General features: G+C 43.1%; 1 protein-coding gene across 4 annotated transcripts in view; it reads left to right on the top strand.

Annotated features, from left to right (window-relative positions):
* Positions 1 to 25,328, top strand: part of GCNT2 (glucosaminyl (N-acetyl) transferase 2 (I blood group)) — a 96,407-nt gene that overhangs the window by 8,220 nt on the left and 62,859 nt on the right. The window contains exon 2 of one of the 4 annotated variants that reach the window (XM_047733092.1): positions 23,335 to 25,267. The exons of the other annotated variants lie outside the window; for them this stretch is intronic. Coding sequence (XP_047589048.1) covers positions 23,335 to 23,576 — 242 coding nt within the window. The 3' untranslated portion in view covers positions 23,577 to 25,267. Of the gene's footprint in view, positions 1 to 23,334; positions 25,268 to 25,328 lie in introns of those variants that run through there. 4 annotated transcript variants of the gene reach the window in all.

Genomic DNA, 25,328 nt, shown 5'->3' with positions numbered 1-25,328 from the left:
CCTTCTGAGTTGCTCCTCTTGTGTGCATCTGGCTTTCAGGGTTCTGCCTGGGTTAGTGTAAACACCAGTGGCTGTTATATTCATTGAGTGTTCCTCGGATTTAAAGATTTAATAACTGACCGATGATTTCTGTCTCACTTGCTACAAAGGAATATTTGGAATATGATTCCATGAGGGTTTATTTGAAATTCATATTAAAATCTGAATGAGTGAAAAAAAGAAACCTGACCACAGGTTTTGGTGGAGACGAGAGGAGAAAGGAATGCGAAGGCGCCTAAGGGGAAGGAGCAGAAGAAGGAAGAGAGCTGGAGATAGTGGACCTGGAAAGGCAGACTCCCTGCATCTCATTTTTCTTTACCCTTGGAGCCGGCCTACAGACCAGCCCTGATGGTCTTCTGTGTCATCCATGAACCCCTGTGCTTTTGATAGGGAAGTCTTGCTGCCGAAGAGGCCACACTAGCGTGAGTCTACCATTATTGGCAATTGGTATTTAATTGCCATGTTTGTAGAAATGCAAAGCAGAGGTTGCCAAGCTCTTGAGAGAAGCAACTATAGGAGTCAAAGAACAGTAGATCTGAATCATGAAGGTCCTGGGAACCCATGCTTGTGGCTCCAGTGATTTGTCTGGGATCTTGCTATGCAAAGAGGGAATTCATGTTCATGTTCCTCAAACACCTTATGCTTCCAAGAGCCCCTGGGTGTATGAACAGACTTGTAGTGGGGGAGTGGTGTAAGTCGTACTATTAGCTTGAACAGTATCTTTTTCTGTCCGCTAGAAAATACCAGTTTTTCAACTTACAGGAAAGGGAATCCGTGAGTGGGTCCCCCATGAGTTCTTTTCAAGGAAATATGGTATCTTGAGAAGGTGATAAATGGCCTGACACACTTCATCTTTATGTAGCTAGATTAGCCAGGAAATAGTGGGATTAGTTTTATTTCTCTGGAAGAAATGGGGGCAGCGCAGGGCAGGGCAGGGCAGGGGGAAGTGGTTTGGAAGCTTTGAATGATCTTATCTGTGCTATACTTTGTGTGCCCTCCTTCTCTGGTCACTGAATTTGTTCTTGCAGCTTTCTGTGGCTCATACTTTATCCTTACTTTCTTCTTTATCCTTCCTCCCTAAGTTAGAATATTCTTTCCTGGTTCTTTTCTCTCAAAAGGATGACCTGTGTTATCTTGACAGTTACACCTTCGTAGGACTGAGGTCACCTAGAAGTTCAGTGTCTTTTATTATTTAATTTTGGAATAACAGGCTTACTTGCTTAGGATGACTTAGCAGAGCCAAGGACCACTAGAGATCTTGACACTTTTTTGAGTTTTTAAACTCAAGATAATGATAATTTCTGCAAATCAGAAATTGCCCTAAGATGCTGTTTAGTTAATTATATGCATTTTGCATATCCACATATATTACTACCAAAAAGGGTTTGCATCATTAGTGCCAATATATACGAACAAGCTTGCTTTGTTAATTAGAGCATATTCTCGGATTTCTGAGGAACAATGGGAGACATGACCCTCGATTAATTAAATTAAGATATTAATATTTGGATTTAATTAACTTAATGAAGATATTATTAATACTTAATATTCAGAGACAGCATTTCTTCCTGTGGTGACCCATCTTAATTTTTTTTTTTAATTTTCAGCATAACAGTATTCATTGTTTTTGTACCACACCCAGTGCTCCATGCAGTCCGTGACCTCTCTAATACCCACCACCTGGTTCCCCCAACCTCCCACCCCCCCACCTCTTCAAACCCTTCAGATTGTTTTTCAGAGTCCATAGTCTCTCATGGTTCACCTCCCCTTCCAATTTCCCCCAACTGCCTTCTTCTAACTCCCCATGTCCTCTTAATTTTATAGGGAGCAAGATACAAAGTAGATTGAAGAGAAAGATGAAGGAAGGGTTAGGCCTAACTGAACTAGAGTCAGTGGTCAATTAGAATGCATTTTAGACTCAGTGGTCTATGGAGTGAGTGTGTTGAATATAAATGATCTAGAGATCCGTTTACTCTAGAGTCAGCGGGTGCCCTCCATCTGCTGGTGGGATTTGAAAGCAGACTGTCTTGGCTTTGCCACCTACACTTTATAACTTTGGGCAAGGCGCCTAATTTCTCTGAGACTGATTCTTCAGTCTTTTCTTGAAGATAACATATCTCCTTGTTGTCCTGTTGGAAGGATCTGGTATGTTGTGGGCACTCAGTGTCCAGAAAGAGGGGAACAGACCAACTTCCTTGATGTTGATTTTTGAGGTTTTGGTGTTACTATTCTAGAATTTCCATGTGTGACGAGAAGAATTCATGCCCATTTGGTTTTGAAGGTGCAGGGATAATATTTCACTAGAAATGGGTATGGGGCCCATGAGGTTACCTCCAGCGGTAGCTTTTCGTGGCCATGTCACATGGGTAGAGCCTTAAGTGGTTGGTTTCTCTTTCCTGTTATTAGGAAGTAGTGTTCTGTGACTAGTTGAAAGCCTCCCACTCTGCCAAGCTTCTGTTGCTCTAGATTGGCCCAAAGACAAATAGTCTCCCCACCCTTGCTGGCTGTTCCTTTGTTCTGGAATGTTCTTTACTCACATTGCCCATTCTGGACATTTGTTAAGATCCAGCTGAAATGTCACCTCCTCAGAGAAGACTACTCCTTTCCTCTCCCACAGAAGCAGCCAGCTTTCTTCCTTTCCTTCCTTTCTTTCTTCTCTCCTAAACTAACAACTTTGCTGAGGTATAATTTACGTACCTCAAAAGTGAGGCATGTGATTCAGGCGTTTAGTTCACACACCATAAAACACCAAATTCACCCATTCTGAATGTACAATTCATTGATTTTAGTATGTCTGTAGAGTTGTGCAACTATGACCCCCATCTAATTTAGAATATTTTTTAAGATTACTTATTTATTTATTTGACAGCACACACGTGAGAGAGAGCACACGCATGCACACATGTGCACACACACAAGCAGGGGGAGGGGCAGAGGGAGAAGCAGACTCCCCACTGAGCAGGGAACCCAATGTGGGGCTCAATCCCTGAAGACAAACACTTAGCCAACTGAGCCACCCAGGTGCCCCCAATTTAGGATATTTTTATCACCTCCAAAAGAAACCTCCTGTCCTTTACAGCCACTTTTTATTTCCACACTCAAACCTTACCTTTCTGTCTGTATGGATATGCCTTTTCTGGACATTATATATAAATCAAATTATATGTATTTTTTCACGTCTGGCTCTTTTGCTTTATGTGATATTCTTTCAGTTTATTCACATTCTAGCATGAATCAGTACTTTACTCCTTTACATGGCTGACCTCCTCTTCCATCGAATGGCTGTTGAACCCCTTATTTATTGATCCATTGGTAGACATCTGGGTTATTTCTGCTTTTTGGTCATTAGGAATAGTGCTACTGTGAACATTCCTGAGCAAGTCTTTGTATAGACACATGTTCTCTTTTCTCCTGGGGAGATCCCAGGATTGAAATTGCGGGTCCATGCAGTAACTCCATGTTTCACATTTTAAAGACCTGCCCCACTGGTTTCCAAAGCAGGTGCTACATTGTACATTGTAATGGGACTCCCCATCCTCCCCAAGGCTTATTACTGCCTGCTCTCTTATTTACACCATTGTAGCGGCTGTAAGATTATAGCTGTGATTTAGATTTGCATTTCTCTAATGAACAACGATGTCAACATCTTTTCACGTACTTGCTGGCTTTGGTATCTCTTCTTCCGAGAGGACAAACTGCCTATTTTACCTTGTTTCCTTGAATCTTAGTAATCTTGCAATCTTATTTTATAGATGAGTTTATAGATGAGAACACCGAGGTATGGAGAATTTGGGGTACTTACCCAAGGACACCCAGTTCATAGGTGCCCCAGTCAAAATGATTAAATTCGTTTTGCACGTGGAATGGATTGAGAGATGAGATTGTCCAACACTGAATTAAGAACACACTGCACAACCCAAATGTTAATTTTTTTGCCCTTGAATCCTCTGACTAAGCAACTGGCTAAGACTTATTTAAAAAATAAATAAGAGGGGGCATCTGGCTGGCTCAGTCGGTGTAGCACGCAACTCTTGATCTCCATCTGGGTCGTGAGTTCCAGCCCCACGTTGGGTGTAGAGATTGCTTAAGTAAATAAGCTTTAAAGAAAATCTTTTAAAAATAAATAAAGCAGCCCATGTGAACAAGACGCAGTTACTGTGACAGAACCATTTTTTCTCTGGGTTTATGCAAACCATGATTCCTCCTCTTTTTAAGAAGCAAATGGCTCCAGTTCCCTCCTTTCTGATAAAATAAAATAAAATATATTTTAGCCCTCATCCTTATTCTCCCTGTTCTTTGTAAGGAAGGGTTTATGCTGGAGTCCTTGTTGGTGTTTCTGCAGCTTTTACTTTTTGTTCCTTCCCTTTCTCAAGAGGTGCCCCATGGCTGTGGTCTCCATTTTGGGGGGCTATGCACTGGTCTGTGCTAGCTGCATTAGGACAGCTGGGCCTAAAGGAGGGAGGCTGTTTCAGTACACCTCAGTGTGCTGCTCCAAATGTCTTGGGTTACTGAGCTTGACAAATTCAGAGCAGTGTCTCACAGGGTTTCGCAACCATTTCTTTTTTTTTTTTTTCTTTTTTTTTCACCTCAGAGGATTCATAAATGTGTCTCTGTAGTTTTCTCCTTATTAGGAATGAAGTGAGCCTCAAATTCCTATAATCTCCTCAATCCTAACTAACATCCTTCGAGCCTTGGTGAAAAGTCATAACAATTTTTACAGAAGGTAAAGTCACCCTGGTAGAATTTTCCACTCGAGTGCCGAGCCGTGCACAGCTGTTTTTAGCCACTCTTGCGACCTCTCGGGGCCCAGCCCTGCTCTGTGAGACTCCAGTGTCTTCAGTCCCATGAATCAGGCAAAAAAGCGAGGCAAGGGATGGGATTTAAGGCTTCCGTGTTTTCTGCTCTGAAGCCATAAAAGGGAAGTTTAGGACAGGAGGGGAAATGAAATCAAGGACACAGAAGGACTGGGCAGGAACTGACTGACAATGATAGGTCACCGTGGACAAAATGTGGGTCCTGAGAGAGGAGACCTTGACTTGGTCTGAAGGTCACAGGGCCCAGCACAGCCGAATGTGTAGTGCAGCTAGGAACAGCTCGGTCTTTTTCCAATGCGGGCGCAGTGCTTTTAGCTTGTTCCTGAACTTTCTCCCCTAAGAGCAGCCTCTTCTTTGTTGTGCTCAGTGCTCACTGCTGAGCTCTCCCAGCTGCAGGCGGTAGATCAGTCGGTGTTCCTGGACCATACACACCTCTGGCTCAAAGAGCTTGGTCTGTATATATTGGTCGTTGCTCATATTTTTTTGCAAGTGCCAGACGAATGATTGTTTTCAGTAGATGTCACAGGGTAAAAACAGTGGGAAAGTATTCCCTTAATACACCATCCCACGTGAGACCCTAGATTTCAGAATCTCAGGGAGCCAACCTTCCATTTGCTGTAAAATGCCGGGAAGAGCTGAATCTGGTAACAAGGCACAGATCTTGAGATAGCATCATTGTCCTATGTTCATTCTATAAAATGGGGATATTTCCACATTCTAGACGGCCCCAACATTGGCAGTTTTGTGGATTTCGATAATGTACCTTTTCTCAAAGAAGGAATTCTCTAGAACAAATGCTTTCTCCACTTAACACTGATGCTTCATGGATTGAGTCATTTAAGCCTCACAGAAATCCTCTGACTGAAGGGCACCCGGGTGGTGCAGTCAGTTAAGCATCTGACTCTTGGTTTTGGCTCAGGTCATGACCACAGGGTCCTGGGATGGAGCCTCCCATCAGGCTCCCGTACTCGTCGGAGTCTGCTTGGGATTCTCTGCCCCTCCCCCCAACTCTTGCGTGTTTCTCTCTCTCTCTCTCTCTTTATTAACACATAATGTATTATTTGCTTCAGGGGTACAGGTCTGTGAATCATCAGTCTTACACAATTCACAGCACCCACCATAGCACATACCCTCCCCAATGTCCATGACCCAGCCACCCTATCCCTACCCCCCACCCCCCCAGCAACCCTCAGTTTTTCTCTCTCTCTTAAATAACAAAATCTTTTAAGAAAAGGTAATCCTCTGAGGGAGGTATATATTATTACCTTCAATTTGCAGGTGCAGAAACTGAGACTCCAGAGGTAAAATGACTTAATTTCTAGGTTTGGGGATGCCTGGGTGGCTCAGTCGATGGAGCATCTGCCTTTGGCTCCAATCATGATCCCAGGGTCCTGGAATGGAGCCCTGCATGGGGCTCCCTGCTCAGCGGGAAGCCCGCTTCTCCCTCTCTCACTCCGCCCTGCTTGTGTTCCCTCTCTCACTGTCAAATAAATAAATAAAATCTTAAAAAAAAAAAACCAAAACTCTAGATTTGTGTGATCTCCACTTCATTATCAGTCTAATCCTCCAGGCTGCCCTGCAGAAGATCCCACAGCTTAAGCAGTGTATATAATGGAAACATGACTCTGGGAAAAAAGAAAGAGAGAGAGACAAACCCAAAAACAGACTCTTTACTCCTCTTAACTCTAGAGAGCAAACTGATGGTTCCCGGGGGGGCGGGGGATGGGTGGAATGGGTGAAGGGGATTAAGTGGGCACTGGTCCTGATGAGCCTTGAGTAACAGATGGAATTGTTGAATCGCTACATTGTGTCCCTGAAACTAATACAACACTGGACGCGAACTATACTGGAATTAAAATTTAAAATGTTAAAATTTTGAAAAAGGAAGAAAACATGACTCTGATCTAAAAATGTTTAAAGATCTCAGTGAGGTGTTTTGTTTTTTTTTTTTAAGATTTTATTCATTTATTTGACAGAGATCACAAGTGGGCAGAGAGGCAGGCAGAAGAGAGAGGAGGAAGCAGGCTCCCTGCTGAGCAGAGAGCCTGATGCAGGGCTCGATCCCAGGACCCTGAGATCATGACCTGAGCGCAAGGCAGAGGCTTTAAGCCACTGAGCCACCCAGTGGCTCACCCTCTCAGTGAGTTTTTAACCTTTTATTTTTAAACTCATTTCAAAATTGTTATACTTACAAGAATAGCATAGAGCTCTACCCTTCATGCCCACATCCCCCAACCCATAACATGTGACCACATTTGCCTTCGTCTTATCTTATTCTCCCTCTCTCTTTTATAAATTTTTCCTATGCCATTTGTCAATTCCTCCTTGCTAGTTCAAACAGGCTTCCTAACCACAGAAATACTTTCCTATCTGACTAGCACCACCATCTAAGGACACATTACTGCCCACAGACCCTATTCCAGTCTTACTCGTTGTACTAAAAACTTCCTTCATAAATTAGGATCTGCTTAACCATCTCAAGCTGCACTCAGCTGCCATCCCTCTTTCACCCCCTTGATTTGGAACCATTTCTCAGCCTATCTGTGTCCTCTCAGCTCTTATCATTTTTGAAGAGTACCGTGTGGGTGTTTCCTTGTGATTAGATTCAAGTTCTGCATTCTGGGCAAAGATACCAGAGATACGATGCCCCGGAACCATGCAACGTGTATTTCTTCTAGTAGCGGTGATGTTCACTTTTGTCACTGGGGTCAGGTAATACCTGCCCATTGCTCCACTGTAAAGCTAATCAGTACGATTTTGTATTTATTACTAAGTCATTAATGAGTATTTTGTATGGAGATAGTTTGAGGCTTTTTAGATATACTGTTCTCCATCAAATGTTCACTCCCCAGTTCTACTGTCTGCCAATGGTTCTTGCCTGGCTCAGTTATTACCATGTGGTTGCCAAATTGTGATTTTTTTTCTAACTCCCTCCTTTTATGTTTATTAGTTGACAATCATCTTTAAGGCTGAGCCTTCTCTTCTTCCCATGTGTTTGTTTATCTATACCCCTGTGGACACGGATACCCATTTTACTCAATGGGTTACAATCCATTACAATTTTTATTTATTTTGCTGCTGAAATTGCCTCAGACTCAGCCAGTGGGGCCCCCTTCACGGTGGCTCTTGAATCCCTTCAACAGCCCCCATTATTCTTTGAGCACTGCCTTCCTTGTACTTAACCTGCCCCCTGTCTTGGAATCAGCCATTTTCTTCAAGGAACCTTGGTTCCATTTCGTGGAGAATGATATTTAGAAACCAAGGCCTGGGCACTCAAGGGTGTTATTACTTCTATGACTTCTCAGGGCTTAGAGCTAGAAAAAATATATATACATATGTGTACACATAATGTCTGTATGTACCCATGACACACACACATACGTGTGCATTCTCAAACACGCACTCCAAGTCACTCGCACATTCACACACATGCCCATCTATATCTTAGCTTTTCAAATAGATATTAAAACCACAAGTGCACACTGATATCTCCGTCAACACAGGGTTGATTCCCTCTACTTCTTTCCCTAGCAGTGAGGGACCCAGCCCCCGTTCACTTCCCTAGATTCACTTACGTGCTTGCTTCCACTCTGTGAATCCAGTCCTCCCCTTCATGGTGCTCAGCTGAAATCCTGCTCCCAGGATCCACCTTCCACAAGCTGTAGCTTTGGCTCCCAGGAAGAGAGAAGGAGTTCTGAATGAATTTTGATATTGTCATAAACGTATTTGTATTGGGAGACAGGTAAATATGTAAATGTATAAAATACAAAGTTAGACTCCAGCTCTACCTGACTTCAAGAACTTGGGTAATCTGTTGGGCCCCTCTGATCTTACTTGCTCATCTGTAAAATGGGGATAATAGGTCTTACTTTACCAAGTTGCTGTGAGCATTAACAATGTCCTGCCTGAACTAGTGACCCAATACTTGGTACCTGATAAGTATTATCTCAATGTTATCTTTTATTACTGGTGAATGAGTCAGAGCCTCAGCAGGAAAGAGAGTGCTTAAACTAGGCTAATCAAGGGGCACCTGGGTGGCTCAGTAGCTTAAGCCTCTGCCTTTGGCTCAGGTCATGATCTCAGGGTCCTGGGATGGAGCCCCGCATCTGGAGAGGGAAGCCTACTTCCCCCCACCCCTGCTTGCCTCTCTGCCTACTTGTGATCTCTGTCAAATAAATAAATAAGATCTTTTTTAAAAAAATTAGGCTAATCAAGGGGTGCCTGGGTGGCTCAGTGGGTTGAGCCTCAGACTCTTGGTTTTGTCAGGTCACGATCTCAGGTCATGAGACGGACCCTACATTGGGCTCCGTGCTCAGCGCAGAGTCTGCTTGAGATTCTCTCTCCCTCTTCCTCTGCCCCTCCCCATCCCATGCATGCATATGTTCTCTCACACGCTCTCTCTCAAATGAATAAATAAAAATTTTAAAATAGGCTAATCAAGAAAGACTTACCAGAAGGACTGTTTTTGAAGGTGTGGGCAGAGTGGAGGGAAACTATAAAGAGTATGGTAATACCCAGGGCCGGTAATAGTGGAACTATTATTACCATTTCGAGACCTGAAAGAAGGAGTGGTTGGCCCTTCTCAAAGGGCCCCTATGAGAACAACTTTGGTCAAAGGAGGCAGCTATCGTGATGTGACTGACAAGAGAGGAGCTGGGGAGCAAACACCTTGAGCCTTCTCTTGTGCCCTCACTGGCAAACCCAACCAGAGCCAGAGCTGGTGATACACTCCCTATAAGTCAGCCCTCCTGCAGGGTGGAGACCAGAAGGAGGGATCTAAAAGGGCCAGACAAAGGGATGCCTGGCTAGCTCAGTGAGTAGAGCACCTGACTCTTGATCTTAGGCCTATGAGTTCAAGTTCCATCTTGGGTATAGGGATCACTTAAAAATAAAATCTTTATTTATTTATTTTTAAATTACTATTATTATTTTTTAAGGAGGCTCCATGCCCAGTATGGAGTCCAATGCAAAGCTTGAACTCACAACCCCAAGGTCAATACGAGAGCTGAGATCAAGAGTCAGACATACAGTCAACTGAGCCACCCAGGCACTCCAAAAATAAAATCTTTAAAAAATAAAATAAAAAGGCCAAATGGAAGCTATTCAGCTCCATTTTTCAAGGTTGGGGGTAGAGATACATTTTGGTCACACTGGTCACTGATTCTGATGGAATTCTTACAGTAGTGTATCAAACCCCCGTCAAATGTATCAGTCATGAGGATGGCCTCAGACCTAGTCTTCCTGAGAATCAATGCTTAACAAAAAAGAACCTTAGCAGAAATCACCAGGACAGCAAGTATCTGTGGATGGGGAAGGGCTGGGAATCCAGGAAGCATGAGGCAAGGTCTGTGCCCCTGGCATCCCCAAGTCAGATCAGAACAGAGGAAGAAGTACTTTGGGCATGGGGAATTGTTCTCTGCAGAAAGAGAAGAGATAGGAATGGTGCACAGGGCCTCTGTTGCTCCAGATGATTACCAAGCACCTGGTAATGAGCTCAAGAGCCAGACCTCAGGAACCTAGTTCAGCCTGTACAAGGAATTCCCTAGATCCTTTCTGTTTGTGACCATTCAGAACATGCAGAAATGTGGCCACCTGAAGAGGGAAGGGAGAGGTGGAGTTTGGAAATCAATCATAATCTGAGCCATAAGGAAAAGATTTGTCCTGACAATTTTTCTGAGCTACAGAAAAAAAGAAGCTGGAAGGAAAGGAAAGGAAATTTCATAGTGTTTCTGTCTTAGGTGCTTTCTGAACACTGATGACTGATTGAACTTGAAACAGAAAAAAGAAATGCTGGAGAGAAGGAATGCCTGTGTCTCCTTGGAAGTGAAGCCAGACCCCCTTTCCTTCTCATGGTCTCTCCATGGAGCCCATGTGGGTTCTGTGCCATTCTTGGGCCTGCCTGATGGGGCCAGGATGGCACAGTGACTCCCATTTCAGTCCCAGGTCACGCTGAGTGACCTTGGGCTGGGAGGTCCCGGAGTCTCAATTCCTCATTGAGCAGATAGGGGTGATTGCCCCAGATGCCAGCTATCAGCTTTGTCATTCATACCTGCTGCTTATCCGTGTGGATGCCTTCTCCATCCACCTCAGCTCCTGGTGACAAATGCCATAAGAGAGGGCACTCAGCTCTGTGTTGATGAGCACAGAGGGTTTTTGAATGTTTGACCTCCTGTTCTGTTTTCTCTTGACTCCTTTTTTTCTGGACATTACTCACTGTCAGGCAGGAGAGATGGCCGGTTGGGTCGTGGCCCAAGGTGGCTTGGTGTCAGGAACCAGACTGGAGTCTCCCTTAGCAGTCTGACAGTTTGAGGAAGAAGTGAGTGCACTCTTGAATGTGTCTGCAGAGTATTTGATCACTCTGGATAAAGCCCTGTAAATATTAGTCATTCCAGGACACCTGATCTTTATTCACCTAGAAGACTCACCTAGCAGATTTTTCCTGGGAGAAGGACCATGACTCATTTCATTCATTCATTCTTCGTTCGTTTGTTCATTTGTTTTTGGTGAAGAATTGCATAACATGGGAAAATGCACAGATCAGGAATGTTCACCCACTGAACATACCCAAATAACAACCATCAAGACACAGAGCATGACCTGTCTCCCCATCACTACCCTGATGTCTAAGACCATAAATTACTTTTACCTGTTTTTGTCCTTTATATACATGGAAATAAACAGCATGTACTCTTTTTCTGTCTGGCTTTTTTTTTTTTGCTCAGTGTTATATCTGTAAGATTCGCTTTTTGTATCGCAAGCACTTATATTTTTTCATTCTCATCACCGTGTAGAGAGAAGGAGGTGTGGGAGGTGAGGAAGGATGATTTCCCCTCTCCCCCACCCCTACCAAGAACATTTAGAGTTATCTGAAAATACTTTTGGTAGTCACAATTCATAGTTGGGAGCAAGGATTGCTACCGGCATGGCACTTAGTGGGTCGAGGCCAGAGAGGCTGCTGGACATCCTACAATGCACAGGACAGCCTTCACAATAGGCATATTCAACCCCAAATGCCAATAATGCCAAGGTTGAGAAAGGCTGATGGACATTTGGGTGTGTTGTGAATATGGCTGCAGTGAATACTGAGCTGTATGTCCTTTGATAAACACAGATGCCTTTCTGTTGAGTAAATCCCTGGGAATGGCATTACTGGGTCAGGGCACCTGCCTGTGTTCACCCTTGGGAGACTCCGCATGGTTCCTAGAGTTGTGTCCCTTCACACTTTGACCAGCTGCACATGAGGTTCAGGTCGTCCCACATCTGCCCCCAATAATTGTGTATTTTCTGCTTCTTTCTCTCTTTTTTGAGGTTGTTGATTTTTTTATTTTTATTTATTTTTTAAAAGATTTTATTTACTTATTTTAGAGAGAGAGTGAAAGAGCCTGAGAGCAGGGAGAAGAGTGAGGGGGAGAGGGACAAGCAGACTCCATGCTAAACATAGAGCCAAACGTGGGGCGGGATTTTGTGACCTGAGAATGTGATTTGAACCTTGAACCATAAGCAAGAGTCTGATTTTTAATTGACTGTCATTTATTTATTTATTTATTTATTTATTTATTTTGAATAAACATAATCCCCAGGGGTATAGGTCTGTGAATTGCCAGGTTTACACATTTCACAGCACTCATCATAGCACATACCCTCCCCAATGTCCATATCCCCACCACCCTCTCCCGTCCCCCCTCCCTCCAGCAACCCTCAGTCTGTTTTTTGAGATTGAGTCTTTTATGGTTTGTCTCCCTCCCAATCCCATCTTCTTTCATTTTTTCTTTTTCTACCTCCCAATCCCCCCACAATGCATCTCCACTTCCTCATATCAGGGAGATCATATGATAGTTGTCTTTCTCTTATTGACTTACCTCGCTAAGCATAATACCCTCTAGTTCCATCCACGTCATTGCAAATGGCAAGATTTCATTTCTTTTGATGGCTGCACAGTATTCCATTGTGTATATATACCACATCTTCTTTATCCATTCATCTGTTGATGGACATCTAGGTTCTTTCCATAGTTTGGCTATTGTGGACATTGCTGCTATAAACATTCGGGTGCATGTGCCCCTTTGGAGCACCACGTTTGTATCTTTAGGATATATACCCAGTAGTGTAATCGCTGGGTCATAGGGTAGCTCTATTTTCAGTTTTTTTGAGGAACCTCCACACTGTTTTCCAGAGTGGTTGCACCAGCTTGCATTCCTACCAACAGTGTAGGAGGGTTCCCCTCTCTCTGCATCCTCGCCAGCATCTGTCATTTCTTGACTTGTTAATTTTAGCCATTTTGACTGGTGTGAGGTGGTATCTCATTGTGGTTTTGATTTGTATTTCCCTGATGCTGAGTGATGTGGAGCATTTTTTTCATGTGTCTGTTGGCCATCTGGATGTCTTCTTTGCAGAAATGTCTGTTCATGTCCTCTCACATTTCTTGATTGGATTATTTGTTCTTTGGGTGTTGAGTTTACTAAGCTCTTTACAGATTTTGGATACTAGCCCTTTATCTGATATGTCGTTTGCAAATATCTTCTCCCATTCTGTCAGTTGTCTTTTGGTTTTGTTCACTGTTTCCTTTTCTGTGCAAAAGCTTTTGATCTTGATGAAATCCCAATAGTTCATTTTTTCCCTTGCTTCTGTTGTCTTTGGCGATGTTCCTAGGAAGAAGTTGCTGCGGTTGAGGTCGAAGACATTGCTGCCTGTGTTCTCCTCAAGGATTTTGATGGATTCCTTTCTCACATTGAGGTCGTTCATCCATTTTGAGTCTATTTTTGTGTGTGGTGTAAGGAAATAGTCCAATTTCATTTTTCTGCATGTGGCTGTCCAATTTTCCCAGCCCCATTTGTTGAAGAGGCTGTCTTTTTTTTTTTTTTTTAAAGATTTTATTTATTTATTTGACAGAGAGGTCACAAGCAGGCAGAGAGGCAGGCAGAGAGAGAGGAGGAAGCAGGCTCCCTGCTGAGCAGAGAGCCCGATGCGGGGCTCGATCCCAGGACTTTGAGATCATGACCTGAGCCGAAGGCAGCGGCTTAACCCACTGAGCCACCCAGGCGCCCCTGAAGAGGCTGTCTTTTTTCCATTGGACATTCCTTCCTGCTTTGTCAAAGATTAGTTGACCATAGAGTTGAGGGTCTATTTCTGGGCTCTCTATTCTGTTCCATTGATCTATGTGTCTGTTTTTGTGCCAGTACCATGCTGTCTTGATGATGACAGCTTTGCAATAGAGCCTGAAGTCTGGAATTGTGATGCCACCAACTTTTGCTTTCTTTTTCAATATTCCTTTGGCTATTCGAGGTCTTTTCTGGTTCCATATAATTTTTAGGATTTTTTGTTCTATTTCTTTGAAAAAAAATGGATGGGATTTTGATAGGGATTGCATTAAATGTGTAGATTGCTTTAGGTAGCATAGACATTTTCACAATATTTATTCTTCCAATCCAGGAGCATGGAACATTTTTCCATTTCTTTGTGTCTTCCTCAATTTCTTTCATGAGTACTTTATAGTTTTCTGTGTATAGATTCTTAGCCTCTTTGGTTAGGTTTATTCCTAGGTATCTTATGGTTTGGGGTACAATTATAAATGGGACTGACTCCTTAATTTCTCTTTCTTCTGTCTTGTTGTTAGTGTAAAGAAATGCAACTGATTTTTGTGCATTGACTTTATATCCTGACACTTTACTGAACTCCTGTACAAGTTCTAGCAGTTTTGGAGTGGAACCTTTTGGGTTTTCCACATATAGTATCATATATCTGCAAAGAGTGATAGTTTTACTTACTCTTTGCCGATTTGGATGCCTTTAATTTCTTTTTGTTGTCTGATTGCTGAGGCTAGGACTTCTAGTACTATGCTGAACAGCAGTGGTGATAACGGACATCCTTGTCGTGTTCCTGACCTTAGCGGAAAAGCTTTCAGTTTTTCTCCATTGAGAATGATATTTGCAGTGGGTTTTTCATAGATGGCTTTGATAATATTGAGGTATGTGCCCTCTATCCCTACACTTTGAAGAGTTTTAATCAGGAAGGGATGCTGCACTTTGTCAAATGCTTTTTCAGCATCTATTCAGAGTATCATATGGTTCTTATTCTTTCTTTTATTAATGTATTGTATCACATTGATTGATTTGCAGATGTTGAACCAACCTTGCAGCCCTGGAATAAATCCCACTTGGTCATGGTGAATAATCCTTTTAATGTACTGTTGGATCCTATTGGCCAGTATTTTGGTGAGAATTTTCACATCTGTGTTCATCAAGGATATTGGTCTGTAATTCTCTTTTTTGATGGGATCCTTGTCTGGTTTTGGGATCAAGGTGATGCTGGCCTCATAAAATGAGTTTGGAAGTTTTCCTTCCATTTCTATTTTTTGGAACAGTTTCAGGAGAATAGGAATTAGTTCTTCTTTAAATGTTTGGTAGAATTCCCCTGGGAAGCCATCTGGCCCTAGACTTCTGTTTGTTTGGAGATTTTTGATGACTGTTTCAATCTCCTTACTGGTTATGGGTCTGTTCAGGTTTTCTATTTCTTCCTTGTTCAGTTGTGGTAGTTTATATGTCTCTAGAAATGTATCCATTTCTTCCAGATTGTCGAATTTGTTGGCGTAGAGTTGCTCATAGTATGTTCTTATAATTGTTTGTATTTCTTTGGTGTTGGTTGTGATCTCTCCTCTTTCATTCAGGATTTTATTTATTTGGGTCCTTTCTCTTTTCTTTTTGATAAGTCTGGCCAGGAGTTTGTCAATCTTATTAATTCTTTCAAAGATCCAGCTCCTGGTTTCATTGATTTGTTCTATTGTTTTTTTAGTTTCTATTTCATTGATTTCTGCTCTGATCTTTATGATTTCTCTTCTCCTGCTGGGTTTAGGCTTTCTTTCTTGTTCTTTCTCCAGCTCCTTTAGGTGTAGGGTTAGATAGTGTATTTGAGACCTTTCTTGTTTCTTGAGAAACGCTTGTACCGCTACATATTTTCCTCTCAGGGCTGCCTTTGTTGTGTCCCACAGATTTTGAACTGTTGTGTTTTCATTATCATTTGTTTCCATGATTTTTTTCAATTCTTCTTTAATTTCCTGGTTGACTCATTCATTTTTTAGAAGGATGCTGTTTAGTCTCCATGTATTTGGGTTCTTTCCAAATTTCCTCTTGTGATTGAGTTCTAGCTTCAGAGCATTGTGGTATGAAAATATGCAGGGAATGATCCCAATCTTTTGATACCGGTTGAGACCTGATTTATGACCCAGGATGTGTTCTATTCTGGAGAATGTTCCATGTGCACTAGAGAAGAATGTATATTCTGTTGCTTTGGGATGGAATGTTCTGAATATATCTGTGATGTCCATCTGGTCCAGTGTGTCATTTAAGGCCTTTATTTCCTTGTTGATCTTTTGCTTGGATGATCTGTCCATTTCAGTGAGGGTAGTGTTAAAGTCCCCTACTATTATTGCATTATTGTCGATGTATTTCTTTGATTTTGTTATTAATTGGTTTATATAGTTGGCTGCTCCCATGTTAGGGGCATAGATATTTAAAATTGTTAGGTCTTCTTGTTGGACAGACCCTTTGAGTATGATATAGTGTCTTTCCTCATCTCCTATTATAGTCTTTGGCTTAAAATCTAATTGATCTGATTGATATAAGGATTGCCACCCCAGCTTTCTTCTGATGTCCATTAGCATGGTACATTGTTTTCCACCCCCTCACTTTAAATCTGGAGGTGTCTTTGGGTCTAAAATGAGTTTCTTGTAGGCAGCATATTGATGGGTTTTTTTTTTTTTATCCATTCTGATACCCTGTGTCTTTTGATTGGGGTATTTAGCCCATTAACATTCAGGGTAACTATTGAGAGATATTAATTTAGTGCCATTGTATTGCTTGTAAGGCGACTGTTACTGTATATTGTCTCTGTTTCTTTCTGATCTACTACTTTTAGGGTCTCTCTTTGCTTAGAGGACCCCTTTAATATTTCCTGTAGAGCTGGTTTGGTGTTTGCAAATTCTTTCAGTTTTTGTTTGTCCTGGAAGCTTTTTATCTCTCCTTCTATTTTCAGTGATAGCCTAGCTGGATATAGTATTCTTGGCTGCATGTTTTTCTCGTTTAGTGCTCTGAATATATCATGCCAGTTCTTTCTGGCCTGCCAGGTCTCTGTGGATAGGTCTGCTGCCAACCTAATGTTTTTACCCTTGTATGTTACAGACTTCTTTTCCCGGGCTGCTTTCAGGATTTTCTCTTTGTTGCTAAGACTTGTAAATTTTACTATCAGGTGACGAGGTATGGACCTATTTTTATTGATTTTGAGGGGCATTCTTAGCATCTCCTGGATTTTGATGTTTGTTCCCTTTGCCATATTAGGGAAATTCTCTACAATAATTCTCTCCAATATACCTACTGCTCCTCTCTCTCTTTCTTCTTCTTCTGGAATCCCAATTATTCTAATGTTGTGTCATCTTATGGTGTCACTTATCTCTCAAATTCTCTCCTCGTGGTCCAGTATTTGTTTGTCTCTCTTTTGCTCAGCTTCTTTATTCTCTGTCATTTGGTCTTCTATGTCACTAATTCTTTCTTCTCCCTCATTTATCCTAGCAGTAAGAGCTTCCATTTTTGATTGCACTTCATTAATAGCTTTTTTGATTTCAACTTGGTTAGATTTTAGTTCTTTTATTTCTCCAGAAAGGGCTTTTATCTCTCTGGAGAGAGTTTCTCTAATATCTTCTATGCCTTTTTCGAGCCCAGCTAGAACCTTGAGAATCGTCATTCTGAACTCTAGATCTGTCATATTACCAATGTCTGTATTGATTAGGTCCCTAGCCTTCGGTACTGCCTCTTGTTCTTTTTTTGTGGTGAGTTTTTCCGCCTTGTCATGTTGTCCAGATAAGATTTGCTTTCTCCTCCTCTGGAATTCCGCTGTTCTCCTTGGTGAGTGAAGTTGGTCCTGGCTGGGTTTCTTATTGATCTTCTGCGAGAGGGGCCTGTTGTGATTCTCAAGTGTCTTTGCCCCAGGTGGAATTGCATCGCCCTTACCAGGGGCCGGGCTGAGTAATCCGCTCGGGTTTGCTTTCGGGAGCTTTTGTTCCCTGAGTGCTTTCCGTAGAGTTCCGGAGGACGGGAATGAAGATGGCGGCCTCCCAGTCTCCGGCCCAGAGGAACTGAGAGCTTGGGTCCCGCTCCTCAGTGCGCCCTCAGAGAAAAGTGCCCAACTGCCTCCTTCTCCCTGGCCTCTGGTCGCGCTTGGAGGAAAGTGCTCAATTGCTTGCACTTGGAGAAAAGCCCTCGGTTGCTTCTGTCTCTGTGGCCTCCGGCCGCGCTCCAAGCTCACCCAGCCTGCGACCGGTTCAAGGTAACCCCGAGCTGAGAGCTCACTCCTTGGCTTTGTCACTGTAGCCAGCTTCCCCACTCTAATACCTGCGAGCTCTGCGACACTTAGACACCCCTGGTCCTTCTGTGACCCCGCGGGACCTGGGGTTACGTGACCCCGCGTGGGCTTCCCCCCGGTGTTAGCCTCTGAAGTGATGTCTCTCCGTGGAGCAGACTTTTAAAAGTCCTGATTTTGTGCTCCGTGGCTCCGCTGCTTGCCGGGAGCTGGCCTCTCCCCCCGCGGTCTATCTTCCCGTCACTTTGGATTCACTTCTCCGCAGGTCCTACCTTTCAGAAAGTGATCCATTTTCTGTTTCTAGAATTGTTGCTCCTCTTCTCTTCGATTTCCCATTGGATTTGTAGGTGTTCGCAATGGTTGGATAAGCTATCTAGCTGATCTCCTGCTACCTGATGTCATCTCAGCCTGCTACTTCCAACTGTCGTTTTTTAAATCTCTCTCCTATACCCTGCCTCTAAGTCAATTCATGGCATATCAGATACCCAAAACATCAGTGTTTGTCAGTAAATAATCCTGTTCCATATTTTGCAGGAGACTGGGATTATGCACAGGTGTGCTTGCTGTATACAGTAAGTTAGAGAAGGCATTTGGGGCAGGACCCTGGCAACTAGGCCTTCTTTCTTCCCCCCACTCTCTTTTTTGAGAGGGAGGTAGGGTGGGGACAAAGAGGGAGAGAGAATCTCAAGCAGACTCCCTGCTGAGCAGGGACAGAAGGAGCCTGAGGCAGGGCCCTATCTCGTGACCCTGAGACTGTGAGCTGAGCTGAAATCAAGAGTCAGCCACTTAACTGACTGAGCTGCCCAGGCGCCCCTGGACTTTTCTCACTTAAATACCCGTATTAACACTTTTCTGTATGTCCATTTTCTTCCATTCTTCCTGGGGGTGCTGATAGGTTTCCATAGTAAATTTAACAGGGATCGGATTATTCACCATTTGAGTTCATGTTTATTAAGTATTTTCAAATTGTGCAATTGTTGTTTTGTTTTTTATGGTAAAGTGGTTAGTCATAGAAAAATAGGTCAGGTAGAGTCATTGGGGAAAGCAAAGTCAAAGAATTTTGGTCTCTGTCCTATTGGTTCTCAGACAGTTGGTCCCAAGAGCATTTTAGAATACAGATTGTGGGCACCTGGGTGGCTCAGTGGCTTAAGCCTCTGCCTTTGGCTCAGGTCATGATCTCAGGGTCCTGGGATCAAGCCCCGCATCAGGCTCTCTGGTCAGCAGCAAACCTGCTTCTTCCTCTCTCTCTGCCTGACTCTCTGCCTACCTGTGATCTCTCTCTCTGTCAAATAAATAAATAAAATCCAAAAAGAAAGAAAGAAAGAAAGAAAAAGAAACACAGATTGTTGGGGGCACCTGGGTGACTCAGTCAGTTCAGCATCCAACTCTTGGTTTCAGGTCAGGTTGTGATCTCAGGGTCGTGAGATCAAGCCCTGCATCAGGCTCCACACTCAGTGCAGGGTCTGCTTGAGTTTTCTCTCTTCCTTCTACCCTTCCCCACCTCTCTCAAATTAATAAACCAATCTTTAAAAAATAAAATAAAATAAAATAAATGAAGATTATTAAGTTTCACCTGAAACTTATTGACCACTTGGGATTGGGCCCTACAACCTGTATTTTCACAGCCTGTCCAGAGGACTGGATGCTTCACAGAAGTTTGCATACTCTTGATCAGGACAATCCTTATCCCCAAGTCCCAGACACACCTAGTCTGGCTGAATACTTTTAGAAACAAAGGTTTTGGTTCTTCCAGGGTTAGCAATTCACTTCCACATGTAAATTCAGTGATTAGTTTCCTCTTGGAATGTTAATTTGCTGTGATTTATTTGGGGTAATTTCATTTTCTAAGCCTCCAAATTTCAGGCTCTTGCTATTTCCAATTGGTGTATTTATGCTACCAGAACGTTGCAACCTATCTGCGCATGCTTGGGCATTTGCCTATTTGAATATATCTTTTGTAAGTATTTGCATAGCCTCCCTTAACATCCAGGAAGCGTTTCCATGATACCTTTGCTCCATCAAAATCAGATGCAGAGCCGTTCAGCGTACACCACCACAATATGGTATAGCATGACCATCCTCTGGACCTACTCTCTAGGTCTTAAAATTCTACATATTAAACTTCTTCCCTCCGCTGAGAGAAGAGTTTGAAATAATGCTTTGGCTTCTGTGATCTAGACAACAACTTCTTCTGTTGCTAATTAGATGAATGGTATAGAAAGCAAAATGATTGAGTCCCAGGAGAAGGTGGATTTTTCCCCAGAGAGCCCCATCAGAGGATTCCTTGGTTATCAGAGTTGTTTCAGTTGAAGATGTGTTTTGGAAATGTCTTCTTTCTTTAACATCGTGATCATCATCATGAAAGAGAAAACCAAAAGCCTCCATTTACAAATTATCTGGCCACCAGAACAGAATTATGTAGTTGGCTGTCTGAAGTGAATTTGATTGTCACCATTCTCTACTTCCCTGTGAATTACCCTTAGCTCAAGGGGAAAACATAATTCCCTACGTGTTATAATTAAGAATAAATCCCTGAGTCATTTGGCCTGCTTCAATAACAAAGAAAACCACACAAAAATGACCTTCCAAAGAACAGCCATCAGTGAGCCCAAGAAATGATAACATCTCACCTCATTCACTCAAATTTTTCTGCCATGGGACTTAGACTCTCAATGTCACTTTGATAAACTTGATCAGACCCTGTCCTTGTGGGGCCCTTTCTGCTATTATTTAACATTTCAAATGTTGTATGCCTGCTCAAGCCTGTGTCCCCTCCATTTCTTCCCCAACCAAAGGACAGCAGTTAATTGAGAATGGAAAAACCAGTCCCAGAACAATTATGAAACCATAATGAAGTTTGCATAAGTACATGCAATTAAACAAAGAAAAGGTATGTGAGGAAGTGTGGTATGTTCGTGGTTAGGTCTCTGCAGGTATGTACTGAAATAGAAGAGCAAAAAAAAAAAAGGAATACTGGACCAGGAAAGTCACAAATCATGGAGGGTTCTCCTAGCCTCTGCTATTCTAATACACAAATTAGAACAAAGGGCAACTATAGATTTTAACACTCCTTTTTCCATTGCTGAAAACTGTACTTTTCAAATACCCAGATGATTCTGGACCCATTCAATGAGCATTGAATGCAGCGTGTGCCAGATGGCCCACCTTCCAGAATACAAGGGAAGGCTGTTTGAGTTGCTGGACAATGGTAGGAACAGAGGGAAAATGTCCCCGGCTCTCCTGCAGCTCACCTTCTAACCTTGACTGGTACCATGAGGTCATGGTTCGCTGATAAGAGGGTTTTTAATCTGCTGCTATGCTGGAGAAATTCCAGATTCACAACTCTGCCAGGGAAATTTCTCCACATTGGGCTTTCTTGTTCTTCTGTTCTTTTTTTTTTTTTTAAGATTTTTATTTATTTGACAGACAGATCACAAGTAGGCAGAGAGACAGGCAGAGAGAGAGAGGAGGAAGAGGCAGGCTCCCTGCTGAGCAGAGAGCCCGATGTGAGGCTCGATCCCAGGACCCTGGGATCATGACCTGAGCTGAAGGCAGAGGCTTTAACCACTGAGCCACCCAGGCGCCCCTCTTGTTCTTCTGTTCTTGTTTGCTCTTGCAATCTCTCCAGTTGGAGCCCCTTCTCCATGTTCTGAGGGGCAGAATCCAACCACTGGAAGCCCTTTCTCACCATTCCAGTTCCTAGGGAGCTTTTCCCCCTCTGAGCTCCCATCGCATTTACTGGATATCCTTTTGTTTGGAACCAATCCACAGTCTTCTGTGTTTTGCTCGTCATGTATTTTCAGCTGTATGTATTTCGAATCCTAGTGAAGATGGAATTTCCTACAGGACAGGGGCCATTCCTCACACTTCCTGGATTCCGTCACTGCTGCTTAGCGGATTCACCATACACATACTGAATTATCGCTCATTTTAGCTAAAAGAGACTACAGAGAATATCTTTTTTTAAAGATGAAGCAAGTAGGGAGCCAAAGACCACGTACTTGGTTGAAGTTAGAAAAGGGACTAGGATCCAGTGTCCTGATTTTGCACCATGCCCTGTTAGTAATATTGTGAGGGTTAATAGACACCCCCCCTTTTTTTTAAGATCTTTTATTTATTCATTTGACAGAGAGAGAAAGAGAGTGAGTGAGAGCATGAGCAGAAGGGAGGGTCAGAGAGGGAGGGAGAAGCAGACTCCCTGCTGAGCAGGGAGCCAGGCTCTGGGCTGGATCCCAGGACCCTGAGATCATGACCTGAACCAAAGTTTGACGCTCAACAACTGAGCCACCCAGGCACCCCTGGGCAACCCTTTTGACACACAGGTGAAAACACATTTTGCATGGTTTCTACAGAAACTTGATTGAAAGTTGTGGGTTTTTAAATGTCATTTAATGTAACTGATCAATCATTCTGGCCAGATTTTTAATCATAGGAAACAAACTGATGGTTGTTGGAGGGGAAGGGGGCAGCGGGATGGGGTATCTGGGTGATGGACATTAAGGAGGGCATGTGATGTAATGAACATTGGGTTCTGAATCACAGGCCTGGACCTCTGAAACCATTAATATAATAGATGTTAATTAATTGAAAAAAAATAAAACAAGAAAGAAAATAAAATCAATCTGGTAAGAGTTTTTGTTTGTCAAAATAAAAGATACCAGTTGTTCTGTTCTCAATTCCAGTGAACAGTGCAATTACCTATGCTTAACTGGAACATGGGGGATGTAGACTCCCCTCATTCATTCATTCATTCAACACATACAAACAAGTAAAAAAAAAAATAGTATAAATATGGAAACGTACATATTTCTACATTACAAGGTTAAGCGAGTGGAAAAGGAAGTCTAGACTTCCCGCTAATTCTCAGCCCATGAATTCCTTAGTGACCCGGAACTTTAAATCCTTCTTCTATCTATATTCTTATAAGGAAAAACTCAAGAGGTGCAGCAGCTGATGTTCTGTGAGTATTTACATGACAAAAGCCTCATTAAAGCCTCAGGGTTGCTTCTAAAACATCGTTAATGAGTACATAAATAATGAATTTATTTTTATTATTATTATTATCATCAGTGGGTGCAGTATACTGACGTATCCTTCCTCATTGTGACTTATTTCACTCTTGTTCCTCCCTCAGCTGGCACGGGTTACCTGGGAGCGCTCCCCCACCTAACCATGTCCTTGGTTGACCTCCTTTGCGGCAAGATGGAGGCCCAGTCTTTTCTGCACAGTCTTTTACGACAGTCTGGTGCGCCACGATTTCTGTCGTGCCGCACCCCCCTTCAGCGCCGTCCTCTCCGGGTCCTCCGCCATCTTGCCCCTTCACGCGGAAAGCCTAATGGTGCTGAGGTGTCGGGACATCTTCTTTCATCCCCATGATGATTTCTTAATTTCATGGAGATTCTGAGTCTTCTGTCGTTTCCAAGAGAGGATACACTCTTATGTGGGAGCTGTGTTCCAAGATAGCCCCAGAGCTGCCAATGGACAAAAAAATTAAAACTGGAGGGAATGAAGGGCAAGCCTGGAAGGCGGCCGCAGGGGAGGGGAAACACGTCTCGCCTGATTACTTGGCTAGTTGGGGAATAATTGCTTCCAGAGTGAGCACAAGGCTCAGTTGCTAGGCCTACAGGTGCCAGCCTGGTCCTTGGCTGCGGTCAGAGGCAGAGAAGGAAGGGAAGGCTGAGCAGTTGAGCCTCGGCAGCAGAAAAACACGTGGGGTCCGTTCTGAGTTCGCGGGTCTTATGGCCTGTTAGGAAGGGAAGGTAGCAAGTACAGCCTTTCTCTGCTTCGACACGCAGTTTCTTAAAAAGTTCTCTTGTGGGTTGGTTTGTTTGTTTGTTTTGGTTTGGTTTGCTTAGTACCAGAACCTGGGGAGGGGGAAAGTTAGCTAGCTCAAGGACAGCCGAAAGGACAGTGGGAAAACAGCTGTATTTTCAACGCACAAACAATGCCATTGGGAGTAATAGATTGAATACAGAAACATCAGGATAGCTCCTAGATTGGCTGGTGTGTATGTCTTAATATAAGGGCATTTTAATGTCTGTCCCCAAGCCTGTGTGGATCTGAACCCCTGTGTAAATGGCCGGTTGGAAACAATAATGTAAACAGCTTCTGTTGGCCAGATTAGGTTAACCCTGAACACTTCCAGGCTGCAAATATATTAATACTCATTCTAAGCCAAAAAGCTTTGCTAAACTAGATACTGGAATGACTCTGTTTTGAAATAAAATACACAATAACATAATACTTAAAGGTGTTATTTGGAAAAAGAGAAGCTTGGGGTTGACTTTTCCATGATCATGCACTTTGCTGTCATTTTCTTTGCTTTATTCCGTGGAAGACGCTAAGAATTAGATTTATCTGTTTTACCCACATAATGGCTACATTTTCTTTATTCTACTTTGCTTAAAAATCTGAAGATGGATTCTACATGGAGTGTACTTGTGGCAGGTCTTAAAAAATGAAGAGGATTTAGTGAAGGGGAGAGGAAGAGAAGGTACGAGTTGGAAGGGTGAAAAGTAGGAACAATGAAAACTAGCAGAAAGAAAAGCTACAGAGGGCCTGGCTGGTTAGGTCAGTAGAGCATGGGACAGCTGATCTGGGGGATCGGGGTGGGGGATCTTTGCTAGTTCAAGCTCCATGTTGGGCATAAAGTTTGCTTAAACAATATACTGTGCTCAGAAGAGCCATCACTCGGAGCATAGTGCCTTAAACATTGGAAGGCTCACATTGGTTTTCCTATCCTTGCCAAAGCAGGAAATCAGCATATTGTCATCTTAATTCCATTAATAGCAGGGTAGAGACTTTTCAAAAGGAGGGAGAGAAAGCCCATTGAAGGACATTATTTCTTCATGGGGTGGGTGTGGGCTCAGTCTGTGCTTTGAGTTGATTGCATAGGGCGGAGGATGTCAGGTTGACATTCAGAGCATGAGGAAAAATGGGAAAAATTGTTGACCTGGCAGTTTAGAAGTCATTGTAAATAGGGGTGCCTGGGTGGCTCAGTGGGTTAAAGCCTCTGCCTTCGGCTCAGGTCATGATCTGAGGGTCCTGGGACTGAGCCCCGCATTGGGCTCTCTGCTTGGTGGGGAGCCTGCTTCCTCCTCTCTCTCTCTGCCTGCCTCTCTGCCTACT

Source organism: Lutra lutra, chromosome 6, assembly GCF_902655055.1.
Source record: "Lutra lutra chromosome 6, mLutLut1.2, whole genome shotgun sequence".
NCBI classification, from domain to species: Eukaryota; Metazoa; Chordata; class Mammalia; order Carnivora; family Mustelidae; genus Lutra; species Lutra lutra.
Note: the sequence above shows the minus strand (reverse complement) of the source record. Positions and strands in the feature narration are given on the sequence as shown.